General features: G+C 65.7%; 8 protein-coding genes across 8 annotated transcripts; 4 read left to right on the top strand and 4 right to left on the bottom strand.

Moving 5' to 3' along the window:
• Positions 1 to 463: 463 nt before the first annotated feature.
• JCM10292_006346 (uncharacterized protein) lies at positions 464 to 1,505 on the top strand (the record flags this gene model as incomplete). The annotated part of the gene is made up of 3 exons (XM_076649611.1): positions 464 to 590; positions 683 to 889; positions 976 to 1,505. The coding sequence occupies 3 exons, from the start codon at positions 464 to 466 to the stop codon at positions 1,503 to 1,505; spliced, it is 864 nt and encodes a 287-aa protein (XP_076504790.1).
• A 135-nt stretch (positions 1,506 to 1,640) lies between these two features.
• JCM10292_006345 (uncharacterized protein) lies at positions 1,641 to 2,155 on the bottom strand (the record flags this gene model as incomplete). Its single annotated transcript, XM_076649610.1, has 3 exons — positions 1,641 to 1,738; positions 1,795 to 2,032; positions 2,090 to 2,155. The coding sequence occupies 3 exons, from the start codon at positions 2,153 to 2,155 to the stop codon at positions 1,641 to 1,643; spliced, it is 402 nt and encodes a 133-aa protein (XP_076504789.1).
• A 1,287-nt stretch (positions 2,156 to 3,442) lies between these two features.
• On the bottom strand, positions 3,443 to 5,387 carry OXR1 (Oxr1p; the record flags this gene model as incomplete). Its single annotated transcript, XM_076649609.1, has 3 exons — positions 3,443 to 3,812; positions 3,929 to 4,182; positions 4,263 to 5,387. 3 exons carry the CDS (start codon positions 5,385 to 5,387, stop codon positions 3,443 to 3,445), a joined length of 1,749 nt encoding a protein of 582 aa, XP_076504788.1.
• Positions 5,388 to 5,770: 383 nt separating this feature from the next.
• Positions 5,771 to 9,457, top strand: JCM10292_006343 (uncharacterized protein; the record flags this gene model as incomplete). The annotated part of the gene is made up of 4 exons (XM_076649608.1): positions 5,771 to 7,205; positions 7,292 to 7,603; positions 7,693 to 7,910; positions 7,979 to 9,457. The coding sequence occupies 4 exons, from the start codon at positions 5,771 to 5,773 to the stop codon at positions 9,455 to 9,457; spliced, it is 3,444 nt and encodes a 1,147-aa protein (XP_076504787.1).
• A 375-nt stretch (positions 9,458 to 9,832) lies between these two features.
• Positions 9,833 to 11,988, top strand: JCM10292_006342 (pseudouridine synthase family protein; the record flags this gene model as incomplete). Its single annotated transcript, XM_076649607.1, has 6 exons — positions 9,833 to 10,344; positions 10,409 to 10,502; positions 10,567 to 11,121; positions 11,193 to 11,273; positions 11,336 to 11,730; positions 11,823 to 11,988. The coding sequence occupies 6 exons, from the start codon at positions 9,833 to 9,835 to the stop codon at positions 11,986 to 11,988; spliced, it is 1,803 nt and encodes a 600-aa protein (XP_076504786.1).
• A 231-nt stretch (positions 11,989 to 12,219) lies between these two features.
• On the bottom strand, positions 12,220 to 14,045 carry JCM10292_006341 (uncharacterized protein; the record flags this gene model as incomplete). The annotated part of the gene is made up of 8 exons (XM_076649606.1): positions 12,220 to 12,309; positions 12,415 to 12,505; positions 12,591 to 12,747; positions 12,844 to 13,094; positions 13,174 to 13,446; positions 13,514 to 13,655; positions 13,712 to 13,870; positions 13,919 to 14,045. The coding sequence occupies 8 exons, from the start codon at positions 14,043 to 14,045 to the stop codon at positions 12,220 to 12,222; spliced, it is 1,290 nt and encodes a 429-aa protein (XP_076504785.1).
• Positions 14,046 to 14,277: 232 nt separating this feature from the next.
• JCM10292_006340 (uncharacterized protein) lies at positions 14,278 to 15,909 on the top strand (the record flags this gene model as incomplete). Its single annotated transcript, XM_076649605.1, has 7 exons — positions 14,278 to 14,446; positions 14,510 to 14,715; positions 14,793 to 14,938; positions 15,014 to 15,233; positions 15,308 to 15,416; positions 15,486 to 15,657; positions 15,738 to 15,909. 7 exons carry the CDS (start codon positions 14,278 to 14,280, stop codon positions 15,907 to 15,909), a joined length of 1,194 nt encoding a protein of 397 aa, XP_076504784.1.
• A 490-nt stretch (positions 15,910 to 16,399) lies between these two features.
• Positions 16,400 to 20,969, bottom strand: REV1 (deoxycytidyl transferase; the record flags this gene model as incomplete). The annotated part of the gene is made up of 5 exons (XM_076649604.1): positions 16,400 to 18,512; positions 18,569 to 18,637; positions 18,705 to 19,831; positions 19,890 to 20,564; positions 20,625 to 20,969. 5 exons carry the CDS (start codon positions 20,967 to 20,969, stop codon positions 16,400 to 16,402), a joined length of 4,329 nt encoding a protein of 1,442 aa, XP_076504783.1.
• Positions 20,970 to 21,172: the final 203 nt, after the last annotated feature.

Genomic DNA, 21,172 nt, shown 5'->3' with positions numbered 1-21,172 from the left:
CCTGTCAACCTCATCCGGACCTTTTCACCCTCCTTCGCCTTTCTTGTTCGTATCGTCTTTTGTCCTTCTGCGCCCTTTTCCTCTGTGCCCCTCTTATCGCTGTTTCTCTCCTCCTTGATCCGTCGTCGGTCATCGGTCGCACTGTCTGGATGTGTATTGGCATGCGCATGTTCGCAGCAGCTCCATGGCCGCGCACCGAACTCTTTGCGAATCCGCTTTCGCTGGCTGCTACGAAGTCAATCCCGAGCTGCCGTTCACGCGATGCACCTGTCGAGTTGACTCTCTTCCCTGCTCCGAGAGACCAGAGTCAGAGCTCGCAATCCGGGGTCCAAGGTGATGAGACCACGACGAGCTCTCCTGGCGGACGCGGGTCGTGCGTGACGGTCAGGTGTGACCGAAACCCGTCCGCAGAGCTTCTCGCGTCTTGTTCTGCACCTGTGCAGACCCACTCGGCTCTGCCTCGATGCAAAGGTCGAAGGCTGCCGCGAAACACACGCGCAAGGGCAAGACGCCCGCCCGCGCCCGCTACGGCCGCTCTCCTTCGTCCAGTCCCCTCACAGAGCTCGAGGAGACCGACAACGAGCTCGTCGGTACGCTTTCGCAGCTTCGAGCTTCTGGAGGCCGCGACTCGCAGGCTACCTTACGAAGTCAGCCGCTCGCGCTGACTACGTCGACAGCGCAGACTTGACCCGCAAGCGCAAGCGCAACGCCTTCTACACCGGTCGCTGGACGCCTATGGAGGAGAACGAGCTTGGCAGGATTGCTGGCTTTCTCGGCGCCGACTGGCCGGGCGTGCAGGCGGAAATGGTCGAGGAGGGCTACAAGCAGCGCAGCACGTCGGCGCTCAAGACGCGCTACCGACTCTGGAAGGCTCAAGACGACCTCAGGAGTGAGTCTCTTGGCCGTTTGTCAGAGAACAAGCGAGGCTCGGACGCAATGACCCTGATTGCTGAACTAGAATTGCCCTCTGTGCAGAGAAGTTCGCCGTCACCAGCTGCAAAGGCGAGGAGGTCGAAGAAGAGCTCTGGACGAGTATCGACCCAGTCCTTGAGGGACTGTGCCATGCCCGCGCCGAGCCAGCTGCCACCATTGGCTTGCGCCACGAGATCGACTGGCCGGCCGTCTTCGAGATGTTTCCGACCAAGGCGGCCATCGTCATCAAGTCTCGCTTCCGCCGGACCGAGCGCCTGCACAAGAAGTGTATCACGAAGCAGAAGGCTGCGGAGGAAACGGCCAACCGTGCTAGGATGGCGCTCGCGACCCGCACGTCCGGCCTGCACGGAGGCCACCCCGTCGCGCAGCGCTCCAACGCTCCTAGCATCATCTCGGGCACCACGCGTAGCGAGTACAATCCGGGGCCGCGCGTCGATTCTGTCTGGATCGAAGGAGCCAGCGGCTGGGCGCCTCCCTTTGCCGGCGGATCTGGTCTCACGCAGGAGGAGCGGGCCGCGCTCTCGGCCGGTCACCGCATCAAATCGGACCCGTTTGTAGCGTACAGGTACTGATAAGGGCACGTGAGTGATGAAATGTACACAGCGGCCGCAACGTGTCTACACAACGCCCTGCAACCACTCGTGCTGCAGCAACTGCGCCGCGGTGGGTCGCGCTTCGGGATCGATTGTCCAGCATGCGCGCAGGAATTACGATATGCCTTTAACTTCGCTGTCATTACCGAGAGCACGCGTGGCTTGAACGCGCTCGCGGATGCTCGGAAGGCGCTCAACGCCGGGCACATCGACTGCGCAAAGTCTCGGTATCAATAAGGGACAAGCAACCGCAAAGGGAGTCACACACAGGGAAAGTGCTTGTTGCCCCACTCGCGGAGGCCCTTCCCGTCGCCGTCGCGGTAGTAGTAACGCGGCCAGGGAGCCTCCGGGTCAAGCGAGGCGTAGTTGACCACCTCGGGATCGGACATACGCGAGGTCCGGGCCGCAAGGAAGGGATGGAGTGCGAGCGTGCGGGCGGAAAGATCAGGCTGGGGCAGCACGTGATGCACGTCGCTCAAGTTGCGGTTGAAGGCAAGGATAGACATCTGTGCCTCCGTGTGAGCACCGAAACTGGAAACTGAAGGCAGGACTCTCGGACGCACCAGTACGCCGACAGCCCAGATATCGTGTGCATCTGCAGGGCCTGCCGTCTCCCTATAGCCCATCATGGCGTGCTCAGGCGTCAAGATGCTGCCGCTCGCGAGAGGGTGGTAATGCCAGGAATCTCGGTTGTCGGGGTAGCTGATCCAGCGAGCTATTTGATGTCTCAGCTTATGCGTTTCCAGTGAATCGTAAGAAGTACTCACAAAGCGTGAACGACGTCAGTTTGACAAGCGGAAGCGCGGCTGGAGCATCAGCAGCGAGCGCTGCCTCATCTGTCAAAGCCAGTGTCAAATAACCTGTGTGCTAGCCTGTATCCTCACGCACCGTAGTGGCGCTCTAGCAGGATATTGTCCGTTGTTAAGCCTGAGGACGAGGTCAGCAAGTTTTCCGGTCCAAGGAGATCAAAGAAGACAGACCGCAGTGCGCAACACCGACAACCATGTGGAGGTAGTCAAGCGCAGAGAGAACCTGTCGCATAATGTCCTTGATCGTGGAGAGCAAGAACGGCTCAGACCCGCGTGCTAGCCTCCAACGTTCGACGGAAGGACCGAGACGCTCAAGCACGAGGGCCGTATCGAGCATGACGGGCCTGTCCTCCTCGGCCCAGCTTGATTCGCCGTTGTTGCTCTGCAGTCCCTTCTCTTCGAGCAGAAATGCGTCGACAATCCGCACGCAGTGCGCTTGACCAAGGTGGGGCGACGGCAGCATGTGCTGGGGTAGGGTTTGCGCTTCCGCGTAGCCTGCTATGCGCCACAGCTTGGCGCCTTCGCCGTCGAGCAGCGTGGTGCTGTCGTCTATGACGCCCGACGGACACAGCTTGACAACGACAGTGTCGCACCGTCTGCTGGTACCGCGTGGTCAGCCTGCGTGATTTCGGGAAACGTGGGCCGAACGCACCCAGCACCGTCGCGTACAGTCCAGACTGACGGCTTCGAACCCGACAGATAGCGGCGCCGTTGATTGTCGTGCGTGGGCAGGAGCTGCGCGAGAAGCTCGTACTGCCGCCCTGGCGGACTGAGGAGTCCTGGTGCGGGATCTTCACCACTGTCGAGCTCTTCGCTCATTCAGAAGGTTGCAGCAGCGGTGTGAGGAAGCAGCTCAGGCTCAGACTACTACTCCTCGTCCGTGCACGGTCCTCTCACGGATTAGCCGGGGCGCTCGCACCTGTTGACGCTCTTGCAGCATTCCACAGCGACCTTGCTGTGTAGGACTCCACCCGCAGTGGGGATGAGCGTCCAGCCGTGTCTGCGCTCTGCTTGAGAAGGCCAATCGTGCCACGGCGCCTGAGGCGTTGGCTGTGCCCAATTGTGTCCGCGACAAGCCTCAGCGTAGCACACGGGTTTCCACGCGTTCTACGACCCGACGGCCCAGCACTCGAGCCCGACAACCTCGAACTTGCCCGTCTCGTCCGCCTCGCCGCCGCCGCGCTTCTTAACGTCGACAAGCGGCTCGTTGCCAAACGTCTCGCACCGCCCCGTCCAGCCGCGCTCAAAGAGCCCGTCGATGTACAGGCCAAAGACGCCGTCTTCGCCGCCGCCAAAGGCGAGGAACGAGTCGCCCGCAACGGTTGTCGAGCCGTTGGTCGGGAACGAGAGAGCGGAGGACGAAGACGACGACGTCGAGTACAGGAAGTAGGTGTTGCGGAACGTCGGCTTGAAGATGCGCACGGACGAGCCGATGCGAAAGTCGGTGGGTGCGAACGGGACCGACTTCCACAAGAAGCTGTGCGAGGCGGCGGAGCGTCAGTCATGAGCAGCAAGAAGCGGGCTCTGACGAGCGCGAGGAAAGCATGGTCATGCTCTCTCTCAGAAGCCGCACGAGAGCCGTCTGCGACTCACCAGCTCCCATCGCCGCCCCACCGCGTCGCGCCTCTCGCGTCCCTCGCCGCGTCGCGCATGGCCTCGCTCGCATACGCGCCAAAGACCTCTCCGCGCTCGCTCTTGACGACGAGGACGAACCCGCCGTCGCGCTCGCGGAGGCCGCGCTCGAGCGCGCTGAAGAGCGTCGTGAGCGAGATGCCGTGCTGGTCCAGCGAGTACAGGAGCTGCCACCGGTGCGAGAGACGCAGCCGCGGCGGGAGCGATGGGCGGATCTGTGCGGGCAAGTCCCCGACCAGTAATGCGTGAGTCACCGTGAGGCAGCAAGACGCGCAGAGAAGGATCGTCTACGCACTCCTTCTGCCACATCCTCCTCGAGCACCCGACTGACGCCAGGCCGCAATCCGAGCAGCTTGATGGGCAGCGCCGTCGGGTCGAACGCGCTGGGGCCGGTCGCCGCGCGCGTTGGCGATGCCGTCGGCGAGGGTTTTCGCCGGTCGAAGGCCGACGGAGGGTGCGAGAAGATGGAGGAGAGACCGCCTGCGACGGAGGCGGATAGAGAGGATGCGGAGGACGAGGTTGGGAACGTCGAGGAGCGGGTTGTAGAGGGCGGTTTCGGCGGGAGTGCTGCGGAAGCGGGAGCGGGTGTCGGGGAGGGCAATGGCGCGTCGTTCGCTCGTAGCGGCGATGCCGCCTGAAAATCGCCCCAGTCGCCGCTCAAGTCGCCCTCGAGCGCCTGCTCGATCCGCTCTGCGCCCGACCCCGCTCCTGCCGCTGCAGATCCGCTCGCCTGGCGCATGCGGCGCTGGCTCTCGCCCGAGCGGACCAGCGACGGGTGGAATGGATCGCTGAAGATGCTCGACTCGGCCGGGGGCGACGACGGCGAGTGCACGGACGACGAGGTGCCGAGATCCATGAGAGTCGAGAGGCGGCGCGGAGGGGAGAAGGACGTGTGCGAGCCGCCGCGGGAGGGCTTGCGCTGCAGCGAGCGCAGGATGGGCACGCTCGACGTCGCGCTCGGTAGAGAGGCGGGCTCATCGGAGAAGGCGCCTGGCGGGTCGCCGGAGATGGGAGGAGGAGGGGAAGGCGAGGCGAAGGGTCCGCGCGAGAGGTCGTGCAGGATGCGACTGCTGCGTTCCTTCTGTGCTCGCACTGCGCGTGCATCCAGGCCTGGCAGCGCTGGCGGCCCTCGAAGTGATGACGACGAGGCAGAGGCAGACGAAGAAGCCGAAGTGGAGCCTCCGAGGGAGAGGGTGCCGAGGAGCCCGCCGAGCGGGTCGTGGCCCGGGCGCACCTCGCTGGTGTGCACTGGCTGCTGTGCGCTGGGCACGGGCGGCGGTGCGATTGAGGACGACGAGGACGATGCGGCGGACGGATGAGCGAAGAGTGGGCCCTGCGGATGCGGCGAGGGCCTGCGCGAGGCTGTGGGCGAGAACGGGTCCAGGTCGGAGAGATCGACGGGCAGCTGGCTCGGCCCCATTGCGCGTCGCTGTGCCGTCGAGACGGGAGGATGAGAACGGGGATGACGCTGGAGACGAGCAAGGACACTCTGCGGCTAGGCGGGTCGAGCGAGGGTCTACAGGCCCTGCAAGCTTGTCTAGACTGCACTCGTCGGTGTCTCGGCTGCAGCAAGCGCCGTCGAGGTGCAGACGGCGAGAAACCACTTCGAACCGCGCCTGCTTTCTCTCGCGCTCTCTGCACCGCACAGCCGCAGCAGCCGCCTCGGCGGGCACAGCGAGAGTGCGCAGCTGCTTGTTCAAGTCTAGTATACGTGCCAGAGGCAGTCCCGCACGCTCTCTCCCTCTGCCGACTCGGCGCAGTTCCCCTCGAGTTGAACGACCTTCCTCGGCCTCTCACGGCGCCATGTCGAGCGCGAGGGCTTCGACGAGGCCGTCCAGTCGGAGGGATGATGCACAGGAACCGCTCAAGAAGAGCTTGCGGTCTTCCCGGTCGGCGAGGCTCGAGCCCCGAGACTCGCTCTCCTCTCCGCCTCGCGTCGACACCGAGCCCGCTTCTACCGCCCAGCAAAGCTCGGTAGACGAGTCTGTGAGGCGCTCTTTCCTCCTTCCGCCTCCAACCCAGCGCACCCGCGTCTCGCCGCGTCCGTCTCCATCTTCGTCGTCCCGCTCCAGCACCCTCTCGTCCCACTTCCCCTCGTCTTATCGCGGCGGCGAGGGCTTCTTCACCCAGCCGAATAAGCTGGACCCCGCGGCGGAGCGTACAAAGCGGTCCGAGGCGTCTCTGCCTGTCGGCGTCCCCCGTCCGCCTACTGCCGCCCGCTCTTCGCGCCGCTCGACCGCCCCGGCAGCCGAGCCACGATCACCGAGCACGCGACCACGACCGCTTGTCGACTCGCAGCCCAAATCTCCGGCCTCGAGCCAGGAGATGCCTGGGTCATCGATGCGGAACAAGCGTACCACCACACCTTCGCCCTCTCCCCCGCCGCCGCTTGTGCCGTCTCGACACCTGATACCGCCGCGCGCGACAAGCACCGCGACGCGTGCACAGCGTTCGACGACACCCACGTACGACCCGGAGGAGGCGAATAGCAGCCGCACCTCGTCGCGAAGGCCTTCCGCGCCCGCGCCTGTGCCGAAGAAACTCGCTTCCGTGCCGACCTTCCCGCCTTCCTCCTTCCGCCCGCTTCCACCAGTGCCGCTCAAGGTGCTCCGCCGAGCTCCGCCTTCATCTCCCGCTCGCCCGCGCCCGTCAAAGCGCGCGCGCCTCGCGCACTCTCCTCCCTCATCTCCGCCAGCGCCGCCATCGGCGCTCCTCCCTTCCCTGCGCACGACCGACTTCCCGTCCCTTGACCCGCTCTCGCTCTACGCGACCGATGCGAGCCTCCTCTTCCGCCTCGAGCTCCTCCGCGGTGGGCCCGCCACGCACGAGCAAGGCGGCAAGCGCGGGTACGGCGGGAAAGTCGCGACGCAGCTCGTTGCTGCGCTCAATACGAAGGGCAAGGCGAGAGCGCTGGACGCGGCCACGGAGGATGTGCCGAGTTGGGCCAAGACGCCTGACGGCTCGGAATGGGAAGACGACCTCCTCCGGCGTCTCTCGGCGCGGCTGCTCGAGCCGTCCTCTGCCTCTGCTTCATCCGCAGAAGCAAAGTTGAGCGAGTCCTTTGTCCCGCTCCTCTACGCCTCGGACCTCTCGTCTCTGCGCCTCGCGCGCCTCGGCGAGGCGGGCGGGACAGAATGCTATCTCCTCGGGAGGGAGTTTCCGTGTCGCCAGGGCGTGTGGACGGGCTGGATCGTCGAGCGCGAGTGGAGGGAAAGGGAGAGCGCATGGGTCTATGCGGGTGCGCTTTCCAGCTCGTGTCCTTGCGCATGGACTGCGTCGTGCAAACGCAGCCAGTGCTGACGTTTTGCTTATCCCTGCGTACAGTCGACGACGGCACGGCGGTCCTCGAGGTCGTCTGCGCGACGCGGTCGACTCTGTCGAATCTCAGCACCTTCTCGACCTCAACCGGCACCTCTCTCGACCCGCCCGCGCTCCTCCCCCTCCCCACGACCTCCCTCGCGCCCTCGCCGCGGCGCGAGCTCGCCAAGCGCAAGTTTGGGCAGCTCGAGGCGCGCGCAGAGCGGCAGAGCGAGCGCACGGTCGTCGAGCCGGGCAGGCTCGTGCGCGTCGTCGGGAGGATCGAGGAGAGGAGGATGGCATGGGAGACGGGGAGGAGGGTCGTGGCGAGCCGGATGGGTGCGTGCTGCGACGAGCTCTTCCTCGGCTGGCCTGCCTTCTCTTGAGCGGAACGGCGCTGATGTCTTTGGCGCTTTGTCCGCATGCAGACGTTCTCTCCGACCTCAATGCCCTTCCCGCGCACCACCTCCTCGTCACGCGGCTCCACCGCGAGCTGTACTCGCAGCCGTTCGACGTGCGCGAGCGGCTCGCTGCCATCGAGCAGGCCGAGGCCGAGGCGCGGCAGCGCGAGTGGGAGACGGCGAGCGCGGCGGGGAGCGAGTGGGGCGGGATGGCGAGCGTGGCGAGCAGCCCGGGGAAAGGCACGGTGCGTGCCAAATGCACGAGAGAGCTCGAACGCAGCGTGCTGACCTGTTCATGGCTTGCCTTCTCCAGCACTACCGCCCGACTCGCCCGTCCAAGCTTCGTCCTGAGGACCTCACGCTCTCGAACTTCATCATCTACATCCGACACCACCTCTCGAAGCACTACATCCGCACCGTCTCTGTCCCTTCCTCTTCGGCCCCGTCGTCGCCCGCGACTCCGCGTGCGTCCTCGTCGAACTGGCACACGTGTGCCTCGACAGCAGCAGGACCGTCGACAGCCGAGTACTCGCTCCCGTTTACCCTCTCGGACCTCGTGGCGAACTCGCACCTCGCACTCTTCGCCCGCCGCCTCGCGCAGGAACGCGCGCTCGTTGCACAGCGCACAAAAGCCGCGCGCGCTCGCACTCGCTCGCAGCGCGGCGTATTCGCTGTACAGGCGGGCACGATCAGTCCGAGCAGCAAGGGTGCAGCCTGGGTCGCGCCAGGCAATGGCCGTGGCGCGGCCAGGGGCGGGAGGGGCGAGGTGCGCAGCGGCGCGGCGGGACTGCTGCTCCCGCCCCCTTCGGCGTCGGCTGCAGCGCGTCGCGAGCGCAGGAGCGACACCGAACGGGCCGACGACGGCCCGCTCGAGGGGGACGAGCTCGAAGAGGCCGTCGGCAAGGTCTGGCGCGAGGCGCTCCGCACGATGCGCCGCAATGGCGACATCGTCGAGTGGGTCGCGCCGCCCGGTGCGGCGGAGGACGAAGGCGGCAAGAGCGCGATGACAAGGGCGCTCGAGAAGGTCGACGAGCTGCCGGACCTGCCGATGCGCCGAGCGCGCGAGGCGGAGCCGAAGACGCCAGTCAAGCCGAAGGCTAAGAAGGCCGGAATAGTCGCCGACAAGGCGGTCAGTGCGTGCCCGTGGGGCGATGTCAAGCTCGTTCTGAGCGACGACGACGAGCCGGCCGACGATGCGCAACCGACGCCACGACCTGCGGCGGCGGCGGCAGTCCAGGCGCCTTCTCTCTCGGCCTGTCCCTGGGGCGACGTTAAGCTGTACCCGAACGACGACGACGAGCCGGCCGTCTTCAAGACGCCGCAGCCGAAGCGCACGACACCTGTCAAGCCCGCTCCGCCATCCTCCACCTCGCCCCCTGCGCGTCAGCCGTTCGACCGGTCGCACTACCTTGGCGCTGCACCACGCGCTGCGCCTCCGCCTCCGCGCTCGCCGTCGGCCATGTCGGTGGCATCCGACACGAGCATCGTGACGACGGGCTCTCTCGCGCTCGACGATCCGAACCCGCAGTCGTTCCAGCTCGTGACGCCCGCCTCGCTCGCGCCGCTCGTCCTCTCGCTCGTCGAGCAGGCGTACGCCGCGCAGGTCTCGTCCGCGTCGGTGACGGAGCAGGCGGTGCGCCTCCGCATGTACCACGACGACCGCTGGGCGGCGGTGGCGAGGTACAGCGAGGCGGTCAGCCGCGCACTCGCGATGCTGGCGGCCGAGGGAAGTATTGAACGTCACGGGCAGGGTTGGAGGCCTGTTCAAAGGTGGGGCGGCGGCGGATGGTAGACTCGTTGGAACGGCTTGCTTTTCTTGGACGGATACAGCGATGGGCGGCAGCGAGCCCCAGCGCGGTCACATTCGCCAGCGCTGTGTCACTGTGCGCCCAGGAGCTTCTCCGTGACACTCCTTCAGAAGCTAGTTGGAAGCTAGCGAGTTTGTAGATGGGGTGTCGCGACATCGAAGCGGAGCGAACGAGCTCGGTCACAACTACACACAGTATACAGCTAGGAGTCAGGGTGTGCGACTTCAGGCGATTTGCATATGATTACGTACGCTCGGAAAGTTGGCGGAAGCAAGCGATGAAGACTCGTCTTCGGTTTCCTCGCCTTCGCTCGTCCCAAGCTCTTGCCAGAGCGACGCAGGACTGCATCAGACCACACAATGTCGACCAACAAGCGCGAAGCGTCCCCAACCGCGCGAGACGGCTCGGCAGAGACACCCTCGAAGCGCGCTCGCTTCGACGACAATGCAACCTCGGAGACTGCTGCTGCAGGCTCGAGCGCGACCGCACCTGCTGCAGCGACTGCGACATCGTCAGCCGCAGTCGAGGCAGCCAGCACGGCCGCGCCGTCGAGCCCTGCGCCCGCTGCGGTGAGGGAGACGGACTCTCCCAGCTCGCGCGGCAAGCGTGGCGGGCGCGGTGGGGGACGGGGCGGTCGCGGAGGGGGTGATCGTGGCTCAGGACGAGGCGGGCGCGGCGGACGCGGCGGCAGGGGCGGTGATGGGAACCGGAATCAGGAACGGAACGCGAAAGGCGCTGGGTCGAGGAACAAGGAGGGCGAGGCGGGCACCGAGGGAACCGCTGAGGGCGACGACAAGAAGGATAAGCTGCCGAAGCGCAAGGTGGCCGTTCTGCTGGGGTACAATGGCATCGGCTACAGCGGAAGCCAGATGTGCGTTCCGCTCCATGGATGCACTGACTCCGGACCGTCGCGCTGACGAGCTCTTCCCTCACAGCAACCCTTCCGCAAACACTATCGAAGGCGAGGTCTTCAAGGCGTTCGCGGCTGCCGGTGCAATCAGCGAGGACAACTCGACCAACCCGCAGAAGGTGCGCTGGCATTGCGCTTCCAGTTGCGGTCCTTCGGTCGACTGACCGGACCTCCCGTCTGCAGGTCTCTCTCGCACGAGCAGCACGCACCGACGCCGGCGTGCACGCCGCCTTGAACGTTCTCGCCCTCAAGCTCATCCTCGAGCCGGCGTCGAAGGACCCGTCGACCTCGCTCGAGGACCACCTCAACTCGTTCCTCCCGCCGACGATCCGCGTCTGGTCTGTCCTGCGCGTGCAGGGCTCGTTCGACCCGCGCAGGCTGTGCGACCAGCGGCAGTACGAGTACACGCTCCCGACGCACCTCCTCCTCGGTCCGCGACCTTCGAGCCCGATGGGCGAGGCGCTCGCCAAGGCCCGCGCGGCCGACACCTCGTCGTCCTCCTCCGAGTCACCCTCGCCCCTCGTCGAGGCGACCGCGGCGTTCTGGGCGGCCCAGCCGGCCGAAAGCTCCTTCTCGGCCGACGTCCAGGCGAAAAAGGCGTGGCGCCTCCCGCCGGCCGCGCACGCGCACGCAAAAGAGTTCCTCGCCGCGTACGAAGGGTCGCACAACTTTTACAACTTTACCGTCGGCAAGGACTTCCGCGACCGGAGCTGCCAGCGCGTCATGCGCAAGCTCGAGGTGCGCCCTGCGCTTCTCTTCTCCGCGGTTGTCCGCAGACAGAGCTGACATGAGGGGTGAAACCCCGGCAGCTGTCTGAGCCGTTCGTCGTCAACGACACGGAGTACGTCTCTGTCACGTTTGTCGGGCAGTCCTTCATGCTGCACCAGATCGTACGCGCCGTCTCCTTCTCGTCTCTCGCGTGTCATGACAACTCACGCGCTGCTCCTCGCAGCGCAAGATGATCGGCCTGTTTATCCTCGCACTCCGGTCGGGCACGCACGCGTCGCTCGTGCCCGAGACGTTCGGCCCCTCGCGGATCCACATCCCCAAGGCGCCCGGGCTTGGGCTCCTCCTCGTCGCGCCGCACTACGTCGAGTACAACAAGCGCGTCGCCGACGCCAACCGCAAGCTCGACGAGCTCGTCAGCGCGGGCAGGCTCGACGACGACGGCGCGAGGGACCAGCGCAGGGAGGCGATCGACCCGAGGGGCGTGGACGGGCTCGAGGAGCGCGTGCGCAGGTTCAAGGACGAGCAGGTGTACCGCCGCATGTGGGACGTCGAGGAGCGCGAGCTCGTCTTCTCCAAGTGGGTGCACTACTTTGACGCGTACGTCGGCAACGACTTTGGGTGCGTCTTCCCTCTCCCTTTCCCCCCCGTTTGCTTCTCTGCATTCTGCGCACGACCCGCTGACGCGCCTGCCCACGCGCTCACTCGCACAGGTACCTCAATCCCAAGGGCATCATCCCCGCGTCGGCGACGTACCAGAAGGGCGAGAACCCGGAAAAGACGCGCCGCAAGGCCGACTCGGCCTCTGACGCTGCCGCCGACGAGCCGCAGAGTGACGACGAGGCGGCGCTGCAGCAGGGCGGCGACGACGACGGCTGAGGAGTTTTCCTCCGTAGACGCGGATCTTGCTCCTTTCTTTCCCTTGATTCTCTCTTGCTCTGGGCCTGCACACGGAGAGACCCAAGAGACTGCCTGCGACGTAGAGATGGTCCTCGTTTTTCCGTTCGTTGCGAGTATGCGGAGCTCGCGCGGGGGTTGTTCTACAACAAGTGGGGGAAGGGGGGGTGCTGCGAGGAAGGAAAAGAGTCGGTCGGCGACCGGCGACCGGATCTAGATGACGGCGGTGCGCGTGCGCTGGAAGAGCTGGTCGACGACCTGGCTCACATGCCCGATCGTCTCGAGCGTCGCGTCGTACGTCTTCTGCAGAGCGCGAACAAACAAACAACCGCAGAACGAGAACGGGCGGTCAGTCGGGGCGCGCGCCGTGGGGAGGTGGGATGGGACAGGAGGTGGCAGGGCACGCACGTCGATTTCGGGCTCGTCAAAGACGACGAGACACCCTGCGCCCTGGTCGAGGATGCCGTGGAAGACCTTGTCGAGGATCATCTGGCTGAGCCTGTGTGCAGCGACGGGGTGGGGGCACGGGGTCAGGCGCGCGGGCCCGAGCGAGGAGAGAGAGACGAGAGAGAGAGGGGGCGCACTTTGTCTCTACGTCGCGCACGGGCTGCTTGACCTGCTCGGCGACGTAGCTGATCTCGACGCTCGAGTAGGGCTCGACGACGCGCAGCAGGTTCTGCTCGAGCAGCGTGTCGTACAGCGCCGCGAGGTGGTTCCGGATGATCGGGTCGTCCGACAGCTCTGCGGGTGCGGGCGCCGCACAGGATCGATCAGCACGGGCGAGGCGTGTCGGGAAGCAGGAGCAGGGAAAGGTCCGCGGATGCGCGCGCTACGCACCCTGTTTGCGCTCGCGGAGGACCTGCTCAAACTGGCCCAGGCTGCGCTCCTCGTGGGCCTTTGCGACGGCCTTCATGGCGTCGACCTCTTTGCCGGCGTAGCGCTGGGCCTGCTTGCCCGCGACGATGGCGGCGACGTCGTCGGCGAGCGAGAGCATGATTTTGCACAGGAGCATGTACTTGAGCGCGGGGACGGCCGAGGCCGAGTCTTGCGACGAGAAGCCCTCGAACGCTTCGAAAAAGTACGAGTAGCTGTGCCGGGGAGTCGTCGGTGCGTCGGGTCAGTTTGAGCGGGACTCAGGGCAGCGCTGCAGGTCGCGCAGGGACGCACGCAGTCTTGTAGTCCTTGTCTTCTGCGTGGAGGACGCCGCTCTGCATGTCGAGCTGGGCCTGGAGGAGCGGGGGGCAGTAGATGGCGTTGGCGGCGGTGCGGGCGCTGGTGAGGGCGGCTTTGGCGCGCGGGAGGTTGGCGAGGGCGTGGTGGACGCGCGACTCGAGGAGGTGCACCTCGGTGAGGATCATCTTGTCGTCGAGCTTTTTGAGCTCGCGCAGCAGCGACGTGATGAGCGCGAGCGCATCCTTGTAGTTTTGCGAGTCGATGTAGCTGTGCGAGGGAAGCGAGCGAGTCAGTCGGGACTTGGGCGAGAGCGGGGCGAGCGAGGGAGACGGACAGGGCGACGAGGCGGGTCTCGAGGTTCTGCTTGAGGAAGATGCGCTTGTCGGCTTTGGCCCAATCTGCGCTCTCGCGGGTTGCGTCGATTTGGATCTGGGTGCTGCCGGGGATGTCGGAGAAGTAGTCGAGGAGGGTGCGGACTGCGGGAGGGGGTTCAGTCGGGTGGTCCGTAGCCCGGGGGACGGGCGTGGCTGACCGAGTTTTGCCGTCTTTGCCTTTGCGAGGTGCTCTACGAGGGGGCGCGAGTCCTTTACGACCTGAGCGAGGGCGGGGGCGTCGCGGCGGTCGCGGTGGAGCTGAGCGAGGGCGAGGATGGCCTGCTCCTTGTCGCGGAGGAGGGCGTCGTCGCGTGGCCCTGTGTTGCGTAGTGCGGGGTCAGTGTGGGCTGGCTGGCTTGCGTGACGGTGAGGGGGCGGCGAGTTGCCTGCGGGGCGGTCGAGGATGGCCTCAAGTGCGCGCTGCTTGTGGGCGGGGTCGGCGAGGGCGAGGGCGTGGTCGAGGGTGGGCTGGGACGTGCTTGCGTCTGCCATGGTTCCGGTGCAGAGTGAGCCAACGTTGTCGAGGTCCGAGAGAGCGACGGCGATGATGCGGCCTCGACAGAGCGACGCACTCGCTGCACTCTGCCAGACTTGGACTCTCCTCCTCGAGCGCACTCTGCTGTGCACTCGCCTGCTTGCACCCACTCGCACCCACCCGACTCCACCACCCGCATCCACCCCGACTACTCGCGCAACCCCTCCTCCCCTCTCCCGCTCTCTCGCAATGGCCGACGCTCGCACCGCACCCGCGGCCAACCCTCCGAGCGACGATGCCCCGCTCCCCGTCCCCAACCTCGCCCTCCCCCAGCTCGCCTTCCTCCTCGCAGACCCCAAAGCACAACTCCACCGCGACGGCGCTCTCGACCGCCTCGTCGCCGCCATCGAACTCGACCGTCCGTCGCTGCCTCCCGTGCCCTGCTTCCACCCGAGCCACACTGACACCCGAACCCCCACAGACATGGCACCGTACCTCGACCACCTCTCCCGCCTCGACCTCGTCCCCGCCAACCCCGCCCTCCTCGACCGCCTCCGCGCCGACAACGCCGCACAGCTCAAGCGCCTCGCCGACAAGCTCGACGACGCCCAGACCAACCTCGGAGAGACCGAAGTCAGCGACGCCCTGAGGGAAAAGGCCGCCTACCTCGCCCGCATCGGCGAAAAGGCACGGGCTTCCGCTTCTCCGTTCTCCCTCCCTCCCTGGGCTCCGCGTCTGACCCAGGCCCCCCTCGACGTCGACAGGACGCAGCAGTAAAGGCGCACGACGAGGCGTTCGAAAAGACGGCGGGCAAGGGCGCAAAGATCGACCTCGTCCTCGCCCTCGTCCGCATCGGCCTCTTCCACGCAGACCACGACCTCGTCACCTCGTCCCTCGACCGCGCACAAAAGTGTGTCTCCCCCTCCTTCTCTCGGCCTCTCGCTCGCTCCAGACTGACCCATCCGCTCTTCCCCCGCCCCCACAGACTCGTCGACGAAGGCGGCGACTGGGACCGCCGCAACCGCCTCAAGGTGTACCGCGGCGTGCACCTCTTGTCGATCCGCAACTTTACCAAGGCCGCAGAGCTCTTGCTCGACGCCCTCCCGACTTTCACCGCGACCGAGCTCGTCGACTACGACGACTTTGTCGTCCTGTGCGTCCTCGCCGGCGTCTTTGCGCTCGAGCGCAAGGAGCTCCGCAAAAAGGTGCGACGCCGCGAGCGCGTACGTTCCTTCAGAATTGTCGCGCTGACACTGTTGTGTGCACGTTGACTGGACAGGTCATCGACGCGCCCGAAGTGATTGCCGTCCTCCCGTCGAGGCCAACGATCAAGGACTATGCCGAGTCGCTGTGGAAGTGCGACTACGCCGCCTTCTTCCGCGCGCTCGGTGCGTCTTCCCTCAACCTGCCTCTGCGCCGCATCTCCTCACTCACAATCTGGATCCCTGCGCGTGCAGCCACGGTCGAGTCCGAGCACCTCCTCCCCTCGCGCCTCCTGTCGGTCCACGCGCGGTACTACACGCGCGAGCTGCGCATCAAGGCCTACGCCCAGCTCCTAGAGTCGTACCGCTCCGTCACGCTCGACAGCCTCGCGAGCGCGTTCGGCGTCTCGACCCAGTGGCTCGATGCGTGCGTCCCCCCCTCGCTTCCCCTCCCTCCCTCTTCCCCGACTTCTGACGTTGTGTGCGCCGGGGCGGCGGATAACACAGCGACCTCGCGCGGTTCATCGCGGCGGGCCGCCTCGCGTGCACGATCGACCGCGTCGCGGGCGTCGTCGAGACGCACCGCCCCGACGCCAAGAACCAGCGCTACACGGCCGTCATCAAGCAGGGCGACGCCGTCCTCACGAGCGTGCAGAGGCTCAGTAGGGTCATTGGGTAGTGCGGGCGGCGCGGCGTGGAGGTGCGGGGAGTGATGAGTACTACACGCAACGCATCGCCTGGGAGGTGAGAGGCTCGCGGTTCAAATGCGCCGTGAGCGCGGGTCTGATTGGGGCTCGGGCTCTGTGTGCATGAGGAAAGGCGCAGGGCCGGGACGTGTGGCGAGCGCGAGTCGGGGGCTCGCGGCGGCACAGAGGTCGACTTGCTCATGTCGCAACCACGGTCGAAAGTCGCTCGGCAGTGACTCTTCTGCTCTTCGGGTGCACGACTGGTGTCGCTCGATGCGACTGAAGGGAGAGGACCTCCTGCTTTCCGCTTTCGCTCTCGCGCAATGCATTCCGGGGGCGTTGGTTGCGTGCAATCGTCGAGTCGAGCGTGACATCTCAGAAGTCAACTCGCTAGCCATGTGCAGGACACACGGACTCTCGGAACCGCAGCGGAAGAACGCGGAAGAATTGACAAGTACAACGACAAGGAAGGAAACTGCAGGTCTACAAATTGAGCCGACACCCGGTCTCCTTCAGCACGAGCCACTCCAGCCGCTCCTGCACCCGCTCGTACCCGTCCCACCACACGGCCGCGACCCCCTGCGCCTTGGCTTGCGTCCCACACTCGGCCTCGAGCACGCAGCGCCACCATTGCAAGACGTCGACCGCCTTCTTGAGGTTGTGCCCGCGCTCGCGCGACGCGCACTTTTCGACAAACGCCCCGAGCGTGTCGAGGTCGTCGTTGTCCGGCCCGGCGTCGCGCGCGATGCGCACCCACTTCTCGAGCCGGTCGTCGATGTCGAAGAGGTCGACCTTGCCCTGGAAGCGCGGCGGCTGGCGCACCGAGACGTCCCTGACGGGCGCGCGCAGTCGCGCCGAAGAGCCGGCGGCGCCGCCGGGCCCTGTCGCGCCTGCTGCAGCGCCGCCGCCGGCCGCAGCGCCGCGCTTCGGACGGTTCCCGACGACGAGACGCGCTTGGCGCTGCTGGTGCAGCTCGATCTGCTCGAGCTGCGTCGACTTGCCGAGCTCGCGGAACATGCCCGGGTCGTACTGCATCGCGGCGATCTGCGTGTCGGTGAGCTCCGAGGGCGACGGCGGGAGGACGACGACCTCGGGCGCGGGCTTCGGCGCCGCTTTCGGCTGGTCAGGTACGTCAAAAGTAATCGGCGTCGTCTGCTTGCTGTCGCGCAGTTTGGAAGGCAGAGGTCGCGGCTTGCTTCGCCGCGCGTCGGCGAGCACCTCCATGCGAAGCTGCCCATCGAGCGAGTGGTAGATGTCCGGGTCGAGACCGTAGTACACGAGCTCGGCATCGGTGACGGACCCGGCGGTCGGAGGCGGAGGCGCAGCCGTCTTCTTTGTCGCGCGAAACATGCTCGGAATGTAGGGTTCGGGCGTGCGCTTCTTGCGTGGTCGGAGTGCAGGAAGTGCTGCGGCAATTGGGGCAGGCGGCTCCGGACTCGAATCGGAGTCGAGGATGATGGCCGACGGTTCCTTGCGCAGCGGCGCGGCGGGCGGCGGCGAAGCACGCAGACGAGGCGCGGGGGCAGCGGAAGCCTCGGCGAGCGGGCTCGACGAGATGGTCACGGTCTCGATTGACGATGCGCGGTGCTGCTCAGATGGAGCTGCAGTCGACGATGTAGGCGGCGAGGCAGGTCGTGCTGGTGGAGCGGGTTCTGGCGGTCGCGGCCTGTCGACCGGCTTGAAGGACAGCTTTGACTGACCCTTCTCGAGCACCTGGTCGACTGGTACGCCGTTCTTCTCGAGCTTCGACAGCTGGATGCCAATCCCGCGCAGCTCGTGCGTGGGCGCCCGCATCGAGCGCATCAGCTTCCACGCCGTGTCGCCGACAATGTCGTCGTCATCTGTCGCGCCGCCTTGCCGTCCGGCGAGGGACGAGACCTTGTTCTCCGTAACGGCCCAGCCGTGCCCGAGAAACTTGGGCGTCTCGATCGGCGCTTCGGGGTGCCGTTGCATGACTTTGAGCGTGAGCTGGCGCGCCTGCAGGCCCTGGTCGCGCAACCGCTTGGCCGTCTCGGCGCCGAGCTCGCGCACAAAGCGCTCGACGAGGTCGTCTCGGCCCTCGGGAAAGCGGATGCCGTAGTTGACCTCGGTCGACACCGACTGGCGCGCCTTGCCCGTCTCAAGCTCGCGGTCGTCGACGCCTTGAGCGAAAGCGGCGAACTTCTTGCCATTCTCCGGGCCGAGCACGCTCGCAAGCTTGTACGGCGGGATCTTGCGCAGGTCGCCGATCGTCTCGACCTGAAGCGCCGACTTGAGCTTCTCGCGCAGGTTCCAGCCGATGCCGTGCAGCTCGTCGACGCCGAGCGGCGCAAGGTACTCGTCGACCTCGTCGACAAGCAGGTGATACGCGCCGGCGGGTTTGGCTTTCCGCGTCGCGAGGCGTGCGAGAAGGATGTTGTGCGAGATGCCGATCGAGGCTTGACAACCGGTCGCGGCGAGGATCTCGGCGCGTATGCGCTCGGCAAGCTCGAGCGCCGGATCCTGGTCGCGAAGGATGGTTGGCGGGACCTTGACCTCCATCAGGACCTCGTCGATGGAGACGGCTTGTAGAAACGAGGCGTGCGATAGCAGGATGCCGTAGAACTTGTTGGAGATGCTGAAGGTGTTGCTCGTCAGAGAGTGCCACTTAGAGGGGAAGAGGACATTGTGCACCTCTTGTAGAGCTCGAATTCGAACGGCATGGTCTGGATCTCGGCGCAGAGCTCGCGGGCACGACCGAGGCTGCGCGATACAGGAACGAGCGAGTCAGTAGGCATAGCGTGAGTCGCTTGATGATATATGAACGCACCTCATGCCATTCCGCACGCCCGAAGCCCGCGCTTCGTACGAGCACGAGGCAATCTCGCTCGTCGATGACGCCGAGTCGGCGTTGCCGCGGGCATGGCACACAGCGACGGGCTTGCCGCGCAGCTCTGGGCGCGTCGTCAAGCCAGCACTGACGAAGAAGCAGTCGAAGTCGACGTGAAATATTGTGCGACCGTCCGAAGCGCGACCCGTAAGCTTCTTGCGGCGCTGCGGTGTGTTGGCCGTCTGCTCCGCTGCGGCACGCAGCTTGAGCTCCTCCTTGAACGTGCTGATCCAATGTAGGCGAGACTGGGCGAAATAGCCTTGTAGGAAGTCAGGCGAAGCGGAAGTGTGCTTCATGAGCCAGTCCGAGTCGCCTAGGAGGGCGTTCTGCCGGTCGGTGCGCTGGGCCTGCGGCAGCCACGAGTGCGTTACGGCGTTCGGCTTTTCGGGCGAGTCCGTCGTTGCCGGCAGTTTCGCGGCGACTCCGACAGGAGGAGGATAGCGGTCGGGCGCCTCAATCGAGATGAGCTTCTCCTTGGTTGGTGTAGTCGGACGAGAAATTGCCGAGGTAGTGGAGGAAGTCGAGACGGCGCTCCGAGGACGGAAGAATGGATTGACGGCAGCGGAGGTTGACGAGGTGGCTCCGCCAGCGGCCTTTTGCGCGGCGAGCGCTTCGCGAGCGAGACGAGCCCCGCGCTCCGAGAGGCTCTCGCGCGTTTCGGTCAGCACCGCACGGTTTTCGGCATGCTGCTTGTCCTTGTCTTGATTGACGCCCATGGCGAAGAGGCTGCGCTGCGCAGAGCCCGTTCCAAGCCTGGCGACGGCTTCCTCGTCGAGTCCGCCTCGTCCAGCGAGCGCCGGGGCAGAAGTCGCAGTCGACGCGGACGGTGCCAGTAGCGAGTACTTGCGCCAGTCGAGCAGCTTGCCCTCGCGCGCCGAGTCGGTCAGCCAGTCGGGCGTCGCGACCTTGTAAGCCGCGAATTCTTGTCGCTTGGACGGCGTCAGATTGCTGGCGAGGATGTGGGTAACGAGCGCCTTTTGGTCGAGGTAGGGAACGTAGACGCCGCCATGCAGGATCAGAAGCCGCTGCATCTCCGGTAGCGTAATCGAGCCCGTGTGCCCGTTGATCTGCGAGACGAAGGTGAGTGAGTGGTGCGACGACCATCAGCGGTGTTGCGCTACGCACGTAAATGCGCAAGCCCTTGAAGATCTGCGGACAATCTTTGGCGTCGGCGACGTCGGCGTTGTGCTGGACCTGCAGCTTCACGCGCTTGTTGCGCATGAACTGCCCAATGCCGCCGAACTCGGAAGCCTCGTACGCCGTAGAGTCGCGATAGTCGGGTTCGCCGGCGCTCGAGGGCCCGTCAACTCGGCTTGTTGAGAGGACGAGGCCTTCGACCGCGGAGAGGTCGTGCCGTGAAACATCTGCCTCGTCGTCTGCTCCTCGCTGTCGCCTTCGGCTCGGCTTCGACGGTTCCTCCTTCGCCTTTCCCTTGCCAACGCCCATGCTGAAGAGGCTGCGCTGACCCGTCTGCGTCCCGAGGCGCGCCGCCGCCTCCTCGTCGAATCCACCTCGACCTGCAGCCTTCGTGGGCGAGGCCGGCATGGCCGATTTGGGCGGAGCGAGGAGCGAGTAGTCGCGCCAGTCGAGCAGCCTACCTTCGCGCGCCGAGTCGACGAGCCAGTCAGGCGTCGCGACCTTGTAGGAAGCGAACTCCTTGCGCTTCGACGGCGTCAGGTTGGTCGCGACGATGTGGGTGACGAGCGCCTTCTGGTCAAGGTACGGGACGTAGACACCGCCGTGCAGGATCAGGAGATTTTGCAGTTCGGGGAGCGTGATGGATTCGGTATAGCCATTGATCTGTCCGAGCGGAAGAGAATGAGCGCAATTGACTTGATTAATCGCGGGGCGCGGACATACGTAGACTCGCAGACCCTTGAAGATCTGTGGACGTTCCTTGCCGTCCTCGAGCAGCGCCTTGTTCTGCACCTGCAGCTTCGCTCGCTTGTTCCGCATGTAGCGGCCAAACTCGCCAAAGTGGACGGCATCGTAGAAGGCCGAGTCGCGGTAGTCGGGCGCGTCCTCCAGAGTGTCCTTCTCCGTGCTCGGCCCTGCATGGGCGCCCTCTGCACCGTCGTGTGTGCGCTTCGGCGCGGGGACGACCCGAGGGTTGAGCGAGGCGTCGACATCGAACTCGGCGAGGGAGCGCTCGAAATCTGGATCGAGCGCTTCGAGCGAGTCCTGTGAGCTCGCAGGTGGTCCCATCCCGGCGACTCACGCCGTGATGAGCGGCACGGGCGAGAAGAAGGAGATTGACCTCGCGGGCGACGGAGGCGAGATGTCAATCTGACGAGTTCGACTCTCGTGCGCATTGCCAGAGATCAAATCGCACAACGTTGTTTGTTCGATCAATGTGTCTACCCAGGAGTACCCGTGACCTGCCCCCATGTGTTCATAGATGTCGAGAC

The sequence above is a fragment of the Rhodotorula paludigena genome, assembly GCF_050403205.1.
Source record: "Rhodotorula paludigena JCM10292 DNA, Rt_paludigena_JCM10292v1_ctg26, whole genome shotgun sequence".
In the NCBI taxonomy this organism is placed as follows: domain Eukaryota; kingdom Fungi; phylum Basidiomycota; class Microbotryomycetes; order Sporidiobolales; family Sporidiobolaceae; genus Rhodotorula; species Rhodotorula paludigena.
This window is presented reverse-complemented; position numbering and strand designations above follow the sequence as displayed.